We start from the raw sequence: 14,597 nt of genomic DNA, 5'->3' as shown, positions 1-14,597 counted from the left end.
AGCTGCTAGGACAATAACAATAACCCAACCACTCCTCACAACCAAGTTGTGCAGAAGAGCATTTTCTTCTGCAACAATATGTTGAACCTTAAAGCAGATGGGTTACAGCAGCAGAAGACCACACTGGATGCCACTCATTTCACCTAAGAACAGGAAACTGAGACTAAAAAGAAAAATGCCCCCTGGGCTAATTTCTGCTGCAGGATCATTGTGTGATGCTGTCACATCAGCATGTATCGAAAACTCTGCTGAATGTTTCCAGCACTTTTGAATCTGTGCCATGGAGAATTAATACAGTGCTGAAGGCAAAGGGGTGTCTAGCAAGGTGCACCTACTTAAGTTCTGTCTCTTGAACCTAAACTAAAAGCTGGTTTGACAGGAGAGGGGTCTGATGGCTGATGATGTGCCACTTTTGGATACTCTTAGAACAAGAAGTAAGCTGTCACTCTGAGACTGAGGCTCCGTTGAGATCATTTCTCATTCATGTGAGAAGAAATGAAATTAATTTAACAGGGAGCCAGTGACGAGAAACTAAGCTGTTCTTATTAACCAAGAGGTCTTCATTTGATTCTAATACTGAAGAGAAGCCCAAAATGTTATCAGGGGCCAAACGAGGACAAGGCTGGTTTAACCACATACACCGGATACTCTGTCAATGTTCAACCCAACCATTATAGCGCCATCTTATGGTCAAATTGCTGGCATCCTGAAAGATGATTTCAAACCAGGAGGATTTTAAAAACCTCAAATGAAGCCCATCATTATGGCCCTTTAGTGATTCTTTTATGAGCTAAAAATACTTCAATGGCCAAGCTGAAGATTCATGCTAACATCTGGTGTCCTGTCATTCCCACTGCCCTGAAAGTGAAGGCTACAAAAAAGCCACAGAACAAAACTGCAAATTTTGTGGACCATTTTTATTAAATATTATCTGCTTTTCTTGTGTTGTTTCCAGTCAAACTTTCTTTCCCATGTATGTCTTTTAACACGTTAATCCCACTGCTAAGCAATACTTGAAAGGGGCTGTCAGAGTTCTTCACTTCAGGTTGTATTACTGTGATGTGCGAGTAAAGAATTGAAGCTGATTTTGGAATCTTAAAAAGTGGAGCACATCTTTTAGATTTCTGCTTCTCTATGCATAGAGCGAGGGAAGCCTACACCAATTTCCACTTTTGAAACTCTGAAATCAAAAGATGTATGAATTTAATTTGTCCCCGTTTGGAATCACTAGAATAACTCGGGTTCGCTTTCTTCTTTAAAAACAAAACAGAGTAAATCAGGTAAGTACAGTTCACTCACTTTTCTGGTCTTCTGCAGGTGTTAAACTAGTTACTGTCCCTCAGGTGTTGATGGAAACACTGGCAGAGCTGCTTTAACCTCCTTCACACAGAGTGCTGACACAGCTTCGACTGACAGGTGGAATGGAGAAGTAATAAAAGTCGAGCTCATTTGCTGGCACGTTTTCGGGTTTCGTTATGGGACTTGTGACCCACTTCTATTTTCCTGGCTTCATGCCTGAAGTCTTAGTGTTAGGAAACCATGTGGAGCCTTGGCACTTTTCAGTAAGCCGTTCAGAAAGGGTTTCCTGCAACAGAGACCCTTTTATAACAGAATTTTTACTCATAAAGACAGAAATGTGAAGTCTTGTTTTCTATAAAGTATTTATTTACAGTATGTGTTATTTAAGAAAAAAAAGAAAAAGAGCTTATATAGTTGATTTTTTTCAGCCATGATGAGCAGTTTCAGCACCTCTCAAACACTTTGTAGAGATCGGGTAAGTTGGCAATCTGCAGCACAGTGCCATCCTCGCTGAAGCTCTTCGGAGGACTGAAGAGGGTTCGGAAAGCTTTAAAGATGAGGTGTTCGACTTTCCACCGCCAAGACTTCACCTCAGTGCCCTGAAACGTCACGAGCGTTACACCTCACACGAGACAAAACAAGGTCCATAACTGGCTGGACAATTTCTGCAAAGTTCAGTATTCACACCTGCTCCTCTCCTGGCTCGGCCTCCAGGATGTACTGCTTCCTGATGGAGTAAAACATGCTGCACTCTTTGCTGAAGTCTCTGAAACAGTCCTTTTCACCGTCCCAGTTCACCTGCACGACATCGCCGCACAAAGGTCTTCAGTTTGTGTTTCCAGAATTGTAGCTTAAATGGAGAGGCTATGATCTAGGTTACCTCAGTTGCCAGGCGCAGGATGAACATAGGGAGACCCTCCATGACTGGGGTGTAGTTGTCGAGGAGCAGCGGGAGTCCTAGTAGGTTTCCTTCCTGTTGTGGGTGTGTTTTGGGTTTGGTTTCTTTTTTGGTTATAACATGAGTTCGAACAATGTTGAAATGCAAGCAGAAATTATCTAAAGAGAATATTTCTGACCTGGTCTATCTCCATGGAGAAGTAGTCCTCTAGCATCTCCGCTTTCTTTTTCAGGAAGTCCACTATGTACTGAGCCAGGCCTTCTTTGGGACCGTCCTCTTCAGTCCAGCCGCTCTCCTCTGACTCCAAAGCCAACATGGCCAAGTCATAAAGAGGTGCTGGGGTCTGAAAACACATTATCCATCATTAGGATCCACACAGTGTTTTCTAATCACTGACGTTGTACACTTTACTTACAGACAGTCTGAGTACACCGAAATTTCCAAAGTCATAAATGAGTATTTGGTAGAAAAGCTCCTGGCTGTAAGAGAAACACATTATCTGACATAAAGCAGCAGCACCAGCTTGAAAGAGCAGAGCTGAACAGAGTTTTTTCACGGTTCTCACCTGAGTTTGTTGGTGTTGAGCAGGTAGAGCTTAGTATGATGTTGCACCAGAGACCACTGGGGATTGACGCAGCCCACAAACGAGTGGTTCTGCATCATTTCTTGAAGGCCTGGAGAGAACGTGCATAAATAAAACATGTTTGGCTTTGTTTTGTTATGTAAATCACAAAAACCGCTCTTAAAGTTCATCAAGAAAGGGTTTATTTGAGACATGCTGAGAGGTCGAATGAATCATTACGAGAGCATGATGTAGCAGCAGAAGAAGTTGCGTAAAGCTGGTTATGAAAAACGACCTGGGCCCCGGAGCAGGAAGTCAAATCAGTGGAACATTTTAGAGAGTCAAAGAGGTTCTTATGTTAGACTGCTCAGTTTAGCCGGGATGGAGATTCCCCAGATCTGATTTGGCGCTAGTGCTCAGAGGTACAGGGCAGGTTTTGTGACGCCACACCTTTATGTGTGTTCTCTGTGATCTCAGCTCTCAGCTCTTTGATGCTGTTCAGTTTGATGAGTCGTCTCTTGGGCGTGGCTGCAGCCGTCAAGTCCTCGCCTTCTTCCTGCTGCTGCTCTTTCTGCTCTGTCCTCGGTCGCTTCCTGTCTCACAATAACGCACACAGACCCAATCACACCCGGTTACATTAAAAATGCTGTGGGACTTAACAGGATGTGCCAATGATCATACATGTTAACACACATTTAGTTGCAGATATTTGTTGTCTTAAAAATATAAAGTCTACATGTACTCCAAGATTGGACTGGATGACTTTCTTTGTTGGCCACTTGGGGGCAGAAGAAACCAACAGTATTCATCTGGAGTCATGTTTCTGCTAAGCTAACTCCAATATTTATCCTTTCTTTATCTACTTCTACAACAAGGAGGAATATGTGGCTCTGAAGCTGCCAGATGTTTGACTTTTCTTGTCTGATTTGTCACAGCTGTTTTGTGCTGCGTAGTTGGCTCACTTTAAATTTTGCCTGAAACTCTTTAATCACCCTTTACAGCTCAGGAATCTATCTATGAAGGATCTTCAGTGTTCATGTTTTAACAACTGTCTCGCCAAAACTCTTAACAATCTGTTATTCAGTCTCACCCCTAGATGTCAGTACGTTACAGTCAGCTGAATTCTGTTTTCTTACTCCTCCATATTCAAGTGAATAATGCAATAATGCCAGCTACAGTTGCTGCTGTAGGACAAACATCTCTGGCCGTTCATCTGTAGTGAGTGTGACTGTCACTCCACCGTTTACCGTCAATATGTGTCCACGTCTATTTACTCTGGCGGAGGCTGTAAAACTTTGTGAAAGGAGTCTGATACCACTTGGTGAGTCAGTGAAAATCACTCCTGTGTAATCACAGCGATAATGAGCTGAGTTTTTGAGGATATCCTGAACCTTTCTGTTGATAAGTGCTGCTCTTTTTTCAGCTGTTAGCTGTTGTTAGCTGGCGCTGAAAGTGAAACTTTCTTTAAAGTGGATCTAAAATCACTCTCACAGGTAGTGAATAAACTCTTTTACAATCTGAGTTTAATCAAATAGTTTATCAGAGGGAAAGTGTGATTCTTAGGATACTCGAGCCTGGTGGTATACTATTACCTCATGTATGTGTGGCCAATCTTTAGCCACATACATAAACACATGTCCATCTCAGCCACTGTATTCAATATGACTGGGCAACATGGCAGCTTTCACAAACCATCGCCTGCTCCTATGTATTTTATTCTATTTCTATATTAATTCTAATTTAATGAGAAAGCAACACTTTGTTGGAAGACATATTGATACACTCCTCAATGCATATTTAAGAGCACAGCGTTCTTTTTTTCAGTTAAATAACCTTAAAAAATGACATGCTGTAACTTTAAATGCCAGTGTTAGTTAAACACAACACTGCTTTTGTTACTGATTGGCCCTAAGGGTGATGTCTCATCAGTGAGGGCTGATCCATGTTTACTTTTACATTCTTCTTTCTGCTCTCTTACACAACTCATTTGCTGCGGGTCAATGTTCAGATTTGCTCACAGTGCAGGATCAATCGTACATTAGACTTGTCCTGATCTAACTTGCAGAAATTCTGACAGGATTACACTTAAAGTTACTCCCTGACTGAGTCTTTAATCCCTGCTGACTCACACAATCTAATGCTGCTACTGCTACTGCACATATGTCATTCACCTCTGATTATCAAGAGCACCGACGCTGCCTTGTTCCTCGCCCTTTGGCACCTCTGCTTCCTGTTCAGCCAGCGCCTCCAGCATGTCTGAGTCATCTACATCGTCTATCTCTATGCTGTCCGCCTGGATGGCTTTGATCGCAGTCTGCCCACTGCTGGGACCAGCAGGCTCGGGATCAGGGAGCGGCTTTTCTTTTGGTTGGAGGAAGGCATCTAGCTTCTGTGTGCGACAGTCGGTCCTCACCATCTGATGTGCGTAGACTCGCTCGCTAGACTCCGATGTGGTGCTGGAGGCCTTAACCTCAGTGTTACCTGAGACTGACAGTCCCGGCAACAACGTCTACACAAAGACAGAGATGGGCACAGACTGTAAATGACCTGGTGGTAACTTCCACTGCTGAAAGATGAAGCCAGGGCAAAAGCCTTTCATACAAATGTTGTCACTTGTGGTTGCAAAAAAACAAAGATGGAGACAGGAACGCTAAATTTGAGCTTTAAAATAAATGCAGGAAATTAAAGCGACTGTATCCATCTTTTATCTACAGTCTGCAGTAAACACGTGGCGGTGCACAATACGTCAGATAATGTGGACGTGAAACAGTAGGGGCACAGTAAGAAAGAGACCTTGTCACTTCATACCTGAGTGAAATATGTACGTGAGGAGTTGGAGCCCAGGAGTTTGCTCTCGATGTGCTTCTGAACGCTCTCGATGACACTGTCCTCATGCAGGAAGTGCACTTCATGTTTAGTGGGATGAACATTAACATCCACATTCTGAGGAGCGATTTCTAAGCTGTGAAAGTTAGAAAGCAACAGTGATTCAAGGTTGTAACTCAAGAAACAGTGTTAGAAGAGTCCTAACTGTGATTCAGATATGTCAATAACAAGCAACAGATGGTCTTTCTTGATGCAGAGAAGCCCTTTGACCAAGCTGAACAATTTGGTTTAGGTCATAATTTCATTAACTCCTTTAAGGTTCTTTTTAATGGCCCTATGGCAACTGTTACAGCTAATGTGGTTAGGTCTAAAAACTCTTAAAAGAGGAAGCCAACAGGGCTGTCGCCACTATTATTCAGTCTGGCTATAAAGTCGTTAACTGATACAAAAAGATGTGACCCTGCAGTCTGCAGGATTGTAATCGGTCAGGATCTTCATAAGATTACTTTATATGCTGATGATGTTTTATTATTCTTGTCTAACCCTACAAAAAAATCAGTAAATTGTCTAATAGAAGTGAAACATTTATTTAGCACCTTATCTGGTATAAAAATGTATTTCTCCAAATCTGAGGCTATGTCAGCAACAGACACCCAAATCTTTTACTTCCTCCCCTTTAGAAATGGTCTCTGATGGGTTTCGTCTACTTGGGTATATTTCCAACATCCCAGTTCGATCAGATGTTTAAAGCTTATTTATTCAATAAGATTAAGCAAGATCTTGAACTTTACAACTCACTCCCTATGTCCTGGTTACACGGGGTCTCACTCTATCAAGCGAGGATGATTCAAATAGAAAAAAAATTTAAAAATATAAATGAAAGTTTCATCTGGTCCAAAAGATGGGCACTCATAAAGAAGTCAACTTTGCAGCTTCATAGAATTTAGAAAATATCAATTGAGATGTCTTCTTCAATTTAGCTTTATATTGAATCTTCAGCGTCTAAGCATCCTCTTTCAAACCTAATTGTTATGAAGAATATGAAAACTGTAAAAGATTGGTGTAGGAACCCAATCACAATAAAAACACTCAAGGACTGGAGGGAATGGATTGCAGTGAGAACTGAAATAACATCCATCTTCCCCAACTGTTACCAATCCGGATTTCTTACCAGGTCATTTAAACAATGGACTGTGAGGTTTTCTTTTAGAGACCAACTGGAGAATGTGGTCCTACTGACCTTTAATCAAATAGAGCAAGAATGTAAGATAGGAACAACCTCTTGCATTACTTTCAGATAAGAGACTATGTCAATAACAAAACCGGTCCACTAAACAAGGTCAAGGACTCTGACACTGAAATTTTCTACAAGGAGTAATGTTTCAGTTAGCGTGTTGTACAAAATTCAGAGGGTGTACTCTGGGACCAGGACAGCTGAGACAGACCGTTGGCAGACTTTTCTTTCACACAGCCCCTTTCAAACTTCAAGTCTGCCACTTCACTTTAATGTTGTAAGTGTAAAATAAACTGTCTTACACACATTTGAGTTCTCTATGAATTGCAGAAAACTGAATTGAAACTGAGCTCAACCTGCTGTCTCTTCTCCTTGATCTCCCAAATATTTACATCTGTCTTTTCTGTGGCAGGAAAAAAATGTACTACTTAAGAGGATTTCTCATTAAACTCACTCAATCACCAGGCAGCACTGGATGATACTGGAACACACGCGTCATTATGTGCCTGGTCCAGTTTTAACAAGTTTTTAACAAGAACCTTTGCATAAAACTTCAAGCGATGGTCAAGCTGTGATAACTGAGTTACAAGGATAGATGAATGTCAAAAAGATGTGTGTCTTCCCCCTGCTAAGCCTAACTATTATTGTTGTTATTAACAGATGTACGACTTAAAAAAGCAAACACACACACAAAGCCACACAGGTAAAGTACATTACCTCAAGTAAAGGAACGGGTGTGTGTTCTTGGGGAGATATGCAGCATAAACTGTCTCAATCGCTTTCTTCAAAGCGCTCGACTCCACCAGACGATCTGAGACATCGCAGAAGACAGCTTCATTTCACAGAAACACAGCAGCTAACAAGATTAAATGCTAACTGCTGCGTTTCCAGTAAGTTTCTGTGGTACGTACGGTTTATGAACAGGATCAAAATGCATTTCTTGACTGAATAGTTTGCGTTTGAGATGTAGCCTTTCATCTTATAAGCGAGCTTCTGATCTTCACAGGCAACCTCGATCAGCTCCCTGGGAACATACCACAGAGCCGGTCATGCAATCAGCTCAGAGGTGAGAAGAGGTTGCATAAAAAGCAGCGCTCATCAAAGGAGATTTGCCGGAATACCTGCTGACTGCGTTGCCAAAAATCCCTCGAATATTATCCACTACAGACGCATTGGGAAGAGTCCTTACGTCGGCCACGGTCTCTCCTTGCTGGAAAGAGGAGTCACAAAAACAGACAGCAAATAGTTTATTTGAAGAAAACTGCTTCGCGTGCTTGAGGGAGGCATTTAATTTAAATGAAAAATAAAGCACATCTTACCTTTTTGACAGAGAAGCTTTTTCCTGAGTTGTGTATGGCGTACCTGCAGAGTAAGACAATGTTAACAAGTTGAAGCAAATTCACCAAGAATCATGAGAGACGAATAAAACCCACACCTGCCGACCACTTCTACAATCCTGGAGTACTCATCGCTCGGGCTCTTTAGAGCTTTTCTCCTGGTGGAGACGTTATAGAAAAGATCCTCCACCTGCAATCAACAAGAAGAGCAGCTTCTCAGCATCTATAAATTGTATTTTAGAGAACAGCTCATCTGCAAGGAGAACTCACAAGGATCTGCGTTCCCTGGTTTCCAGCACATGGTTTGGGAGGGCCTTTTAGTTTGCCATCGCTGTAGTTGGCTCTGCAAGAGAACACAACCAATTTATGAGAGAGCTGACATCCTAGTTGTTTTGTAGCCTTTAGTAAGGCTTTAGAGCAGATAAGGAATGCAACAGTACCTGTAAGCGCACTTTGCATCAGCAGTCTTTGTGGTTATGGTCACATGGGCAACATGGCTTATACTAGCAAGGGCCTGCAGACAAGAACAAACACAATAAATGTAATGCAGAACAAATTAATACAGTGAAGGCAGACAGAGGTGCACAGCTCACCTCTCCTCTGAATCCATAGGTTGCGATACTCGAAAGGTCCTCAAAAGTTTGAAGTTTGCTCGTGGTGAACCTCTCACAAACGATTTCCATGTCCTCCTTCTGCAGTAGTGAAAAAGAGTTTCACTTGGTACACAGCATATTCTGAACAAACTACCATAACGTCACCAGCAGGGTCATTCTGAGGCAACCCTTCATACTGACCCTTAAAATTTGAAGTGATTTTTAATCAAAGCCAAACAAAGAATTTTGTTTTTCATAGCATAAATATGTCTGACGTAACATAAAACATCATTTGTAAGCTTGTTTGTAAGCTTAGGCACTCATTCAGTTTTAACTTCATGCATTCAGTTGTTATAGTCATATATCATTGTATGCTTGTTCCTCACTGTGGTGGGAAAACTAAAGCCTGTGACAAGTAATTATGAGTAAGTACTATGTAATTCTCCATCTGGTCAAAACTAAGATTTATACAATTTAACAATACATCGCCGTGGGTTGGAACATGAAAATCATGTCATTTTAATTACATTTTCTTGAAAAATCAATCCTTTTTTTAAAAACTTATATTACTTCTCATTTTGTCATATTTAATGTTACCAGAAATTACTGGGGCAAATTGTTAGAAGACATGAAAAAATGGCTGTAGTTACAAGAAAACAGCTCAAGTATAAAATGTTCAAATGTGTTAACAAGTACACTTGAGTTGGTGTCTTCCGTCTTTCAGTTCAGGGAAAGACTTAGCACACTCAGTGACAGAAGAAAACCAAAATAGCTTAACCCTGACTGCGTAATGATGAAGCAGAGGCCACCCAGCTAAAAGGGCGGGTCACCCACCCTGATGCCAGTGCCGTTGTCCTGAATTTGAAGAAGTTTCAGTCCGCCGTCTTTCACCGTCACCTGAATGCTTGTGGACTTTGCATCCAAACTGGAACAATTGTAAAACACAAAAGTGTATTTACCACAGGGTCACACTGCACGCTAAGAGGAGACAGTTACAGGTCTGTTACTATGTTACCCGTGATGTAAACAGTCACCCCGGCCATGTATGGCCACCTTTAATAATCCCGCTACTTGGATATTTAAGTCACTAGTCGTACAGTGACTTAAATATCCTAACGTTAGTGCTCACGTTATTGAAACTGCTCTTTATATAGCTGCTAATTTACCAGTTTTCAATCATTTCTTTAACGGCGTTGGCAGGACGCTGAATAACTTCTCCCGCAGCAATGCGGTTGACAACAGTCTCGTCGAGCCTCCGGATAACTCCCGCCATGTTTACAGAGCTGCTGACTTCTAGTTTGGTTAAAGAGCAGGCAGAATGTGCGAGTACGTAAACATATGGAATAAACGGTATTTATTTAAGCTAAAGTGCAGCATTACTGCTGTACACGAAACTGAGCACGCTTGTGACCAGAGAGGAAGCAAACAAACAGACCACTCACTCCGCCTGAAAATGTCAGAGTATGTCAGAAGTTATAATGTCGGTCCCTCAAATACCTCAATGACCGTTATAATAAACGTTTTAATCTCTTTTAAAAAATAAACTATAATTGCGGAGAAAATTTTTAGACATAATTTTCAATTTATTTAGATAAAGGCACGCATCTTCCTAAACACACAATCTTCGACGACAGCGCGGGTAGAAGGCGGGGGCGGTGACTACGTCCGGCTGTAGAGCTACGTAATTCCCGAAAAGTCTTCTTCGTTGGCAAATATTTTTGAAATACTGTAGCCTAGCGACCCGTAACGGTTGTGTAATCATGCTTTTTGAGGAGTAAACAGTTATTTTTGTGAAAAGCTAAAATAATTACGGTTATATAGTTCAATTACAAATATGTTTGCAGAAAATAAATGGCAATTATGTGTTTTACTTTCTTCCCCCCCCCCCCTTTTGTTTGATCTATTAGTGCTGAGACTGGTAGACAGATAATACTGTGGGTCTTTGCCATGCCCATTTCTGGGTTGTACAATTTTGAAGTGTTTACTTAGGCTTAAGGTAATAAATAGCTTAAGTAATTAGCCATAAATACCATTACATAATGAAGTCCTGAGAACTGCGCCCTGGTAAAGATTGGTCTACAAAAAGGTCAGGGGTCACAACCGCTTACAGAATTGCCCCCAAAAAGCCTGGCTTCACAATCACAGACCTACTGTATAACAACATTACATTCATTTAAGGGAACCTTAGCTTCATCTTTTGCCTTCAGCAATTTTCAGCATAGGCTAAAGCTACTTGGGCTTCTCCCTTATTCCCAAGAGGTAACCACATATGGGTAGCTCAGCATATTTGATTTGGCAGAGTTTTTTCTTTTCTTTTTTTAATGCCAGATGTCCTTCCTGACAAAATCCCAAAGGGATGTGTGTCGCCTCTAATGATCTAAACAGGGATCTTTCGCTTGTGAGGAAATTGCGTAAACCGCCATGCTGTTGAGTGAATATATAACATGAATGGCCAAAGTAACATTAAAAAGCGATTTATTTTGATGACCTTTTTTAGAAACAGTATTGCCAAAGCATCAAAATAACATACATCCAAATATCTGAATAGTACACAGTAATCGTTAAAATAGCAAAATGTATGGTATAGTACGTACAATGCAGCTCCATAACGTAGTTGTTTATATATTCACCTATGAAGTGAAAGGTCTATGAAAGATTCCAACAGAGGCAGAAATCCACTTGGGATTGCATCAGGAAAGGGCATGCTGTGTAAAAATCTGCCAAATCAAACAAGGAGAGCTGCCTGTTTTTCACATGGGAGCAGCTGACAGTAGCATATACAATATAAACCTGCTATGGCATGTACAGAGGTAAAGACATTTGACCTCTAAATTCCAGAGCCTTGTTCTGTATGAGTACAACATTCCCACCAAATAGTTTGTATGTTAAATACTTCCACTCCACCAGAAGACTTAACCCACAGTGGCATGGTCTGCGTTGTATAATATCAAATGTTCAGACAAGGCAAAACTAAATAATTACTAAATTACGTATTTTAAAAGGTAAAACTATTAGGCATTAGCGCAGTTTTCTCCCCTGTACTCTTGGCTGATTCACCTTTGAGGCCCTTGCCTGTGCACATAGTTGGCCAGACCACAAACTGCCTGCATTCCTCACAAAGCTGCATGCCTTTCGGCCGGTGGGCTACGGCAGAACAGTGGCGGGAGTTCAGAATCTTCCAAAATGCAAATCTTCTCAGATATTTTATGAGGATTTATTTTTTCATGAAAACTAATCTAGGTTACATGAACCCTCTGTGATTATGACACTAGGTGCCAGAGTTATGTTGCTATGCTGCTACGTTATGTTGCTGCTACGTTTTAGCCCCAAGCAGGGTGACCTCAATCGGATAAAATGCTGTGAGAAAAGGCCTTGTGTCACCATTCAGATAGTACCCTGCACTAGAGTTTCTCAGCGCACCCACTGCAATCTGAAATAAATCCAGGCTGGATTTTAAAATTTGTAGTTTCATTTGAAAGTTAAGAATGGGTTTCCAGCAAGAATTAATGAAAATACTCCAAAATCTCAATCCTGAAAAGCAGATTGTCCTCAAACACCTGCAGGAAAGCAAACAGAATGAGGTAGCAGTGAAAAACACATACTGGGTAAGTTTCTGCCACCCTGTACCCAGGAATCTGCATTTTGTTATATCGCCTAGAGTCAAATATGGATTATAATGGAGGTCTCAAACAAAATATATTTCATCTACACTTTTTGCTGAGGTTTAAGTTGCAGTGAGAAACCATGTGAGCTCAGTTCTCACAGAGCCACGTAATATTTTCCACCTGAAATCCTGCTTGGTTTTGTAAATCCCCTCAGAATCTGAACCAGGCTATTTCCGTGTAACCGTTTTTTCATTTTTATGCAAAAGTATATGCCTATGCAAGCAGCCCCGAGAGCTAACTCGGCAGGGTTTAGAAGTTCAGCAGCTCGTTGTGCCGCCTTCTTGAGCCTTTGCCAACTCGACTTCAGTGCCATCAAACAACTAATTGCAGGCGTATGCAAACAAAGGCCACAAAAGAAAATGGAACAACCTAAGAGGTCACTGGAAGTATGAAAGGAAGTCATCTTGGCAGAAATGTGACTCTAATGTTTGTCTTACTTGTGATTTGCTTATTCTGTGCTTTCTAGGCTCTTTCTGCAGCTAAACCTTGAAGGACTGCGGTAACATCGATCACTTTATGCCAAAGGAAAAGCTATAGCTGTGTGCTTGAGTCTGAGATGTACCGTGGGGACTTGATGTCTATTCAGTGTCCCTGACTCAGTGCAGGACATCCCAGTATGCAGTATTTCAGCAGCAGGATGTACCACAGGATGCAATACAATAGTGCTGGAAATAACGCAGGCATGTAAAAAAAAAAAGAGTAAATGTAAGCAAGATGTAAGGCATTATAGCTGCTCCCTGTTTTTTTTTTTGTTTGTTTGTTTTTTTATCTTTTCCACTGGCAGACAGCATGTATAATATCATTGTGGAGAGCTACCCTCCCTGCAGTAAGTCTGTGTCCTGTCTCAATGTAATCTCAAGTCCTGGATGAGGTCAGAGCTGGTTATGCATTACTCCAGTCAGTAATTGCTCCTATTTTTCTCAGAACATTTCCTCTAGTGCGACATAGTGTAAAGTGCTGATTACAGCTCTGCCACTCCTGTGGCGACCTGCCACACGTAAAGACAGGCACAAGCAAGCACGCATGTTAGTGTAGTTGCACACGGGACATGCACACACACGCAGCTTTGTAAGCCAAAGCGTGTCCAAAGTGGATTCAAAAGGTAGACTTAAATAAACTTTTCTCTTGTTGCAAGCTGCAGACACACACAGAGAAAATACTCTAAAAACACAAACACTGTCAACAGGTGAAATGACAGGCAAATGAGATGCACACCTGCTGCTGAGCACCCTGGGAAATGAGCTCAGCACTGGCCTAACACGGCCTCCACGTACGCCAAACAACGTGGATCCATTTCACACCTTCAAGTCGCTCTCTAGACATTCTGCACTGACACAAGCCTGCTGTTTTGTTACATCTGTGTGTTTATATCTACACCTTTTGTCACCAGCAAGTTGGTAATCTCTGGCTTAATGGAGATAAAAACTGGTGACAGGGGGTTGAAAGAGTACATTATTGTACTCTTGATGTGGGAATGCAATAATCTGCGGAATTTGCCATCCTCTCAACAAGTGACAAAGATAGAGGAGCTAGTCTTTGCTCAAATGACAAGGTTTGTCCAACATGGCACAGATCCAGAATCCACCCAGATAAGAGTGGCCATCTAATTTTATCATATTCAAGAATTTCATAGGCTGAATCTCATCTGGATATGGATGAATTAAGCAAAGCAACGTTAACACGTTTGGAAATGTGCTCAGCCCATTGTCTGCAGACTTTCATTAACTTTCATCATCTCTTTAGCCAAGCATGATCTCACCTCTTTGAGAACCACTAAGACTTCCTGTGTCCCTCCGTGACAGTATGCGCCCAGAAATGGATTCAGCAGCTGCTGCTCTTCCTTTTCTCTTTGTTTTCTCACACTCCATTTTTTTCTCTAGTGTCAATCTTCCTCTTCCTACATGCTCTCCTTATCAGCACAATAGCCTCAGGACATGTTATAAACAACAGATGAACACATGGCTTCCTACATAGAGGTAAAAGAGAGGAACTTCAGCCAAAAACTCAATCAAATCATTTTGTGTTTAACCATTTCTGTGGTTGAATTTTAAATATAATCAACATTACGTGTCACTACTGGAGTTATCACTAAATACAGAGTAAATAAAAAATAGATGAAATGTGGATGTCTCAGTTTTGCATGTTATTCTTTTTGTCATGTATGGCAGTGCCACAATCAGGTG

At 41.3% G+C, this 14,597-nt stretch overlaps 1 protein-coding gene across 2 annotated transcripts; it reads right to left on the bottom strand.

Annotated features, from left to right (window-relative positions):
• Positions 1 to 767: 767 nt before the first annotated feature.
• On the bottom strand, positions 768 to 10,422 carry mlh1 (mutL homolog 1, colon cancer, nonpolyposis type 2 (E. coli)). 2 transcript variants are annotated; one of them, XM_082556985.1, is made up of 21 exons: positions 10,192 to 10,422; positions 9,916 to 10,042; positions 9,584 to 9,674; positions 8,750 to 8,848; positions 8,597 to 8,670; positions 8,427 to 8,499; positions 8,255 to 8,346; positions 8,139 to 8,181; positions 7,941 to 8,029; positions 7,731 to 7,843; positions 7,537 to 7,630; positions 5,568 to 5,721; positions 4,931 to 5,268; positions 3,210 to 3,352; positions 2,763 to 2,871; positions 2,613 to 2,676; positions 2,376 to 2,540; positions 2,180 to 2,272; positions 1,987 to 2,097; positions 1,750 to 1,898; positions 768 to 1,585 (listed from the first exon to the last, which is right to left on the bottom strand). In XM_082556985.1, exons 2-21 carry the CDS (start codon positions 10,020 to 10,022, stop codon positions 1,510 to 1,512), a joined length of 2,277 nt encoding a protein of 758 aa, XP_082413111.1. In that variant the 5' UTR covers positions 10,023 to 10,042; positions 10,192 to 10,422; the 3' UTR covers positions 768 to 1,509. The 2 variants fall into 2 exon arrangements, with proteins under 2 accessions (XP_082413111.1, XP_082413112.1); XM_082556986.1 differs by lacking the exon at positions 768 to 1,585 and having other exon boundaries at positions 1,652 to 1,898; positions 9,916 to 10,422.
• Positions 10,423 to 14,597: the final 4,175 nt, after the last annotated feature.

This window comes from Aulonocara stuartgranti (assembly GCF_965226115.1).
Source record: "Aulonocara stuartgranti genome assembly, chromosome: 13".
Taxonomy (NCBI): Eukaryota; Metazoa; Chordata; class Actinopteri; order Cichliformes; family Cichlidae; genus Aulonocara; species Aulonocara stuartgranti.
This window is presented reverse-complemented; position numbering and strand designations above follow the sequence as displayed.

Coding starts and splice junctions, on each gene's coding strand:
- mlh1 (XM_082556985.1), bottom strand. CDS start 10,022: ATGGCGGGAGTTATCCGGAGGCTCGACGAGACTGTTGTCAACCGCATT. Junction 2,872..3,209: donor CACAGAGAACACACATAAAG/GTGTGGCGTCAC, acceptor CGTTCTCTCCAG/GCCTTCAAGAAATGATGCAG. Junction 2,273..2,375: donor TCTCCATGGAGATAGACCAG/GTCAGAAATATT, acceptor CACCCACAACAG/GAAGGAAACCTACTAGGACT.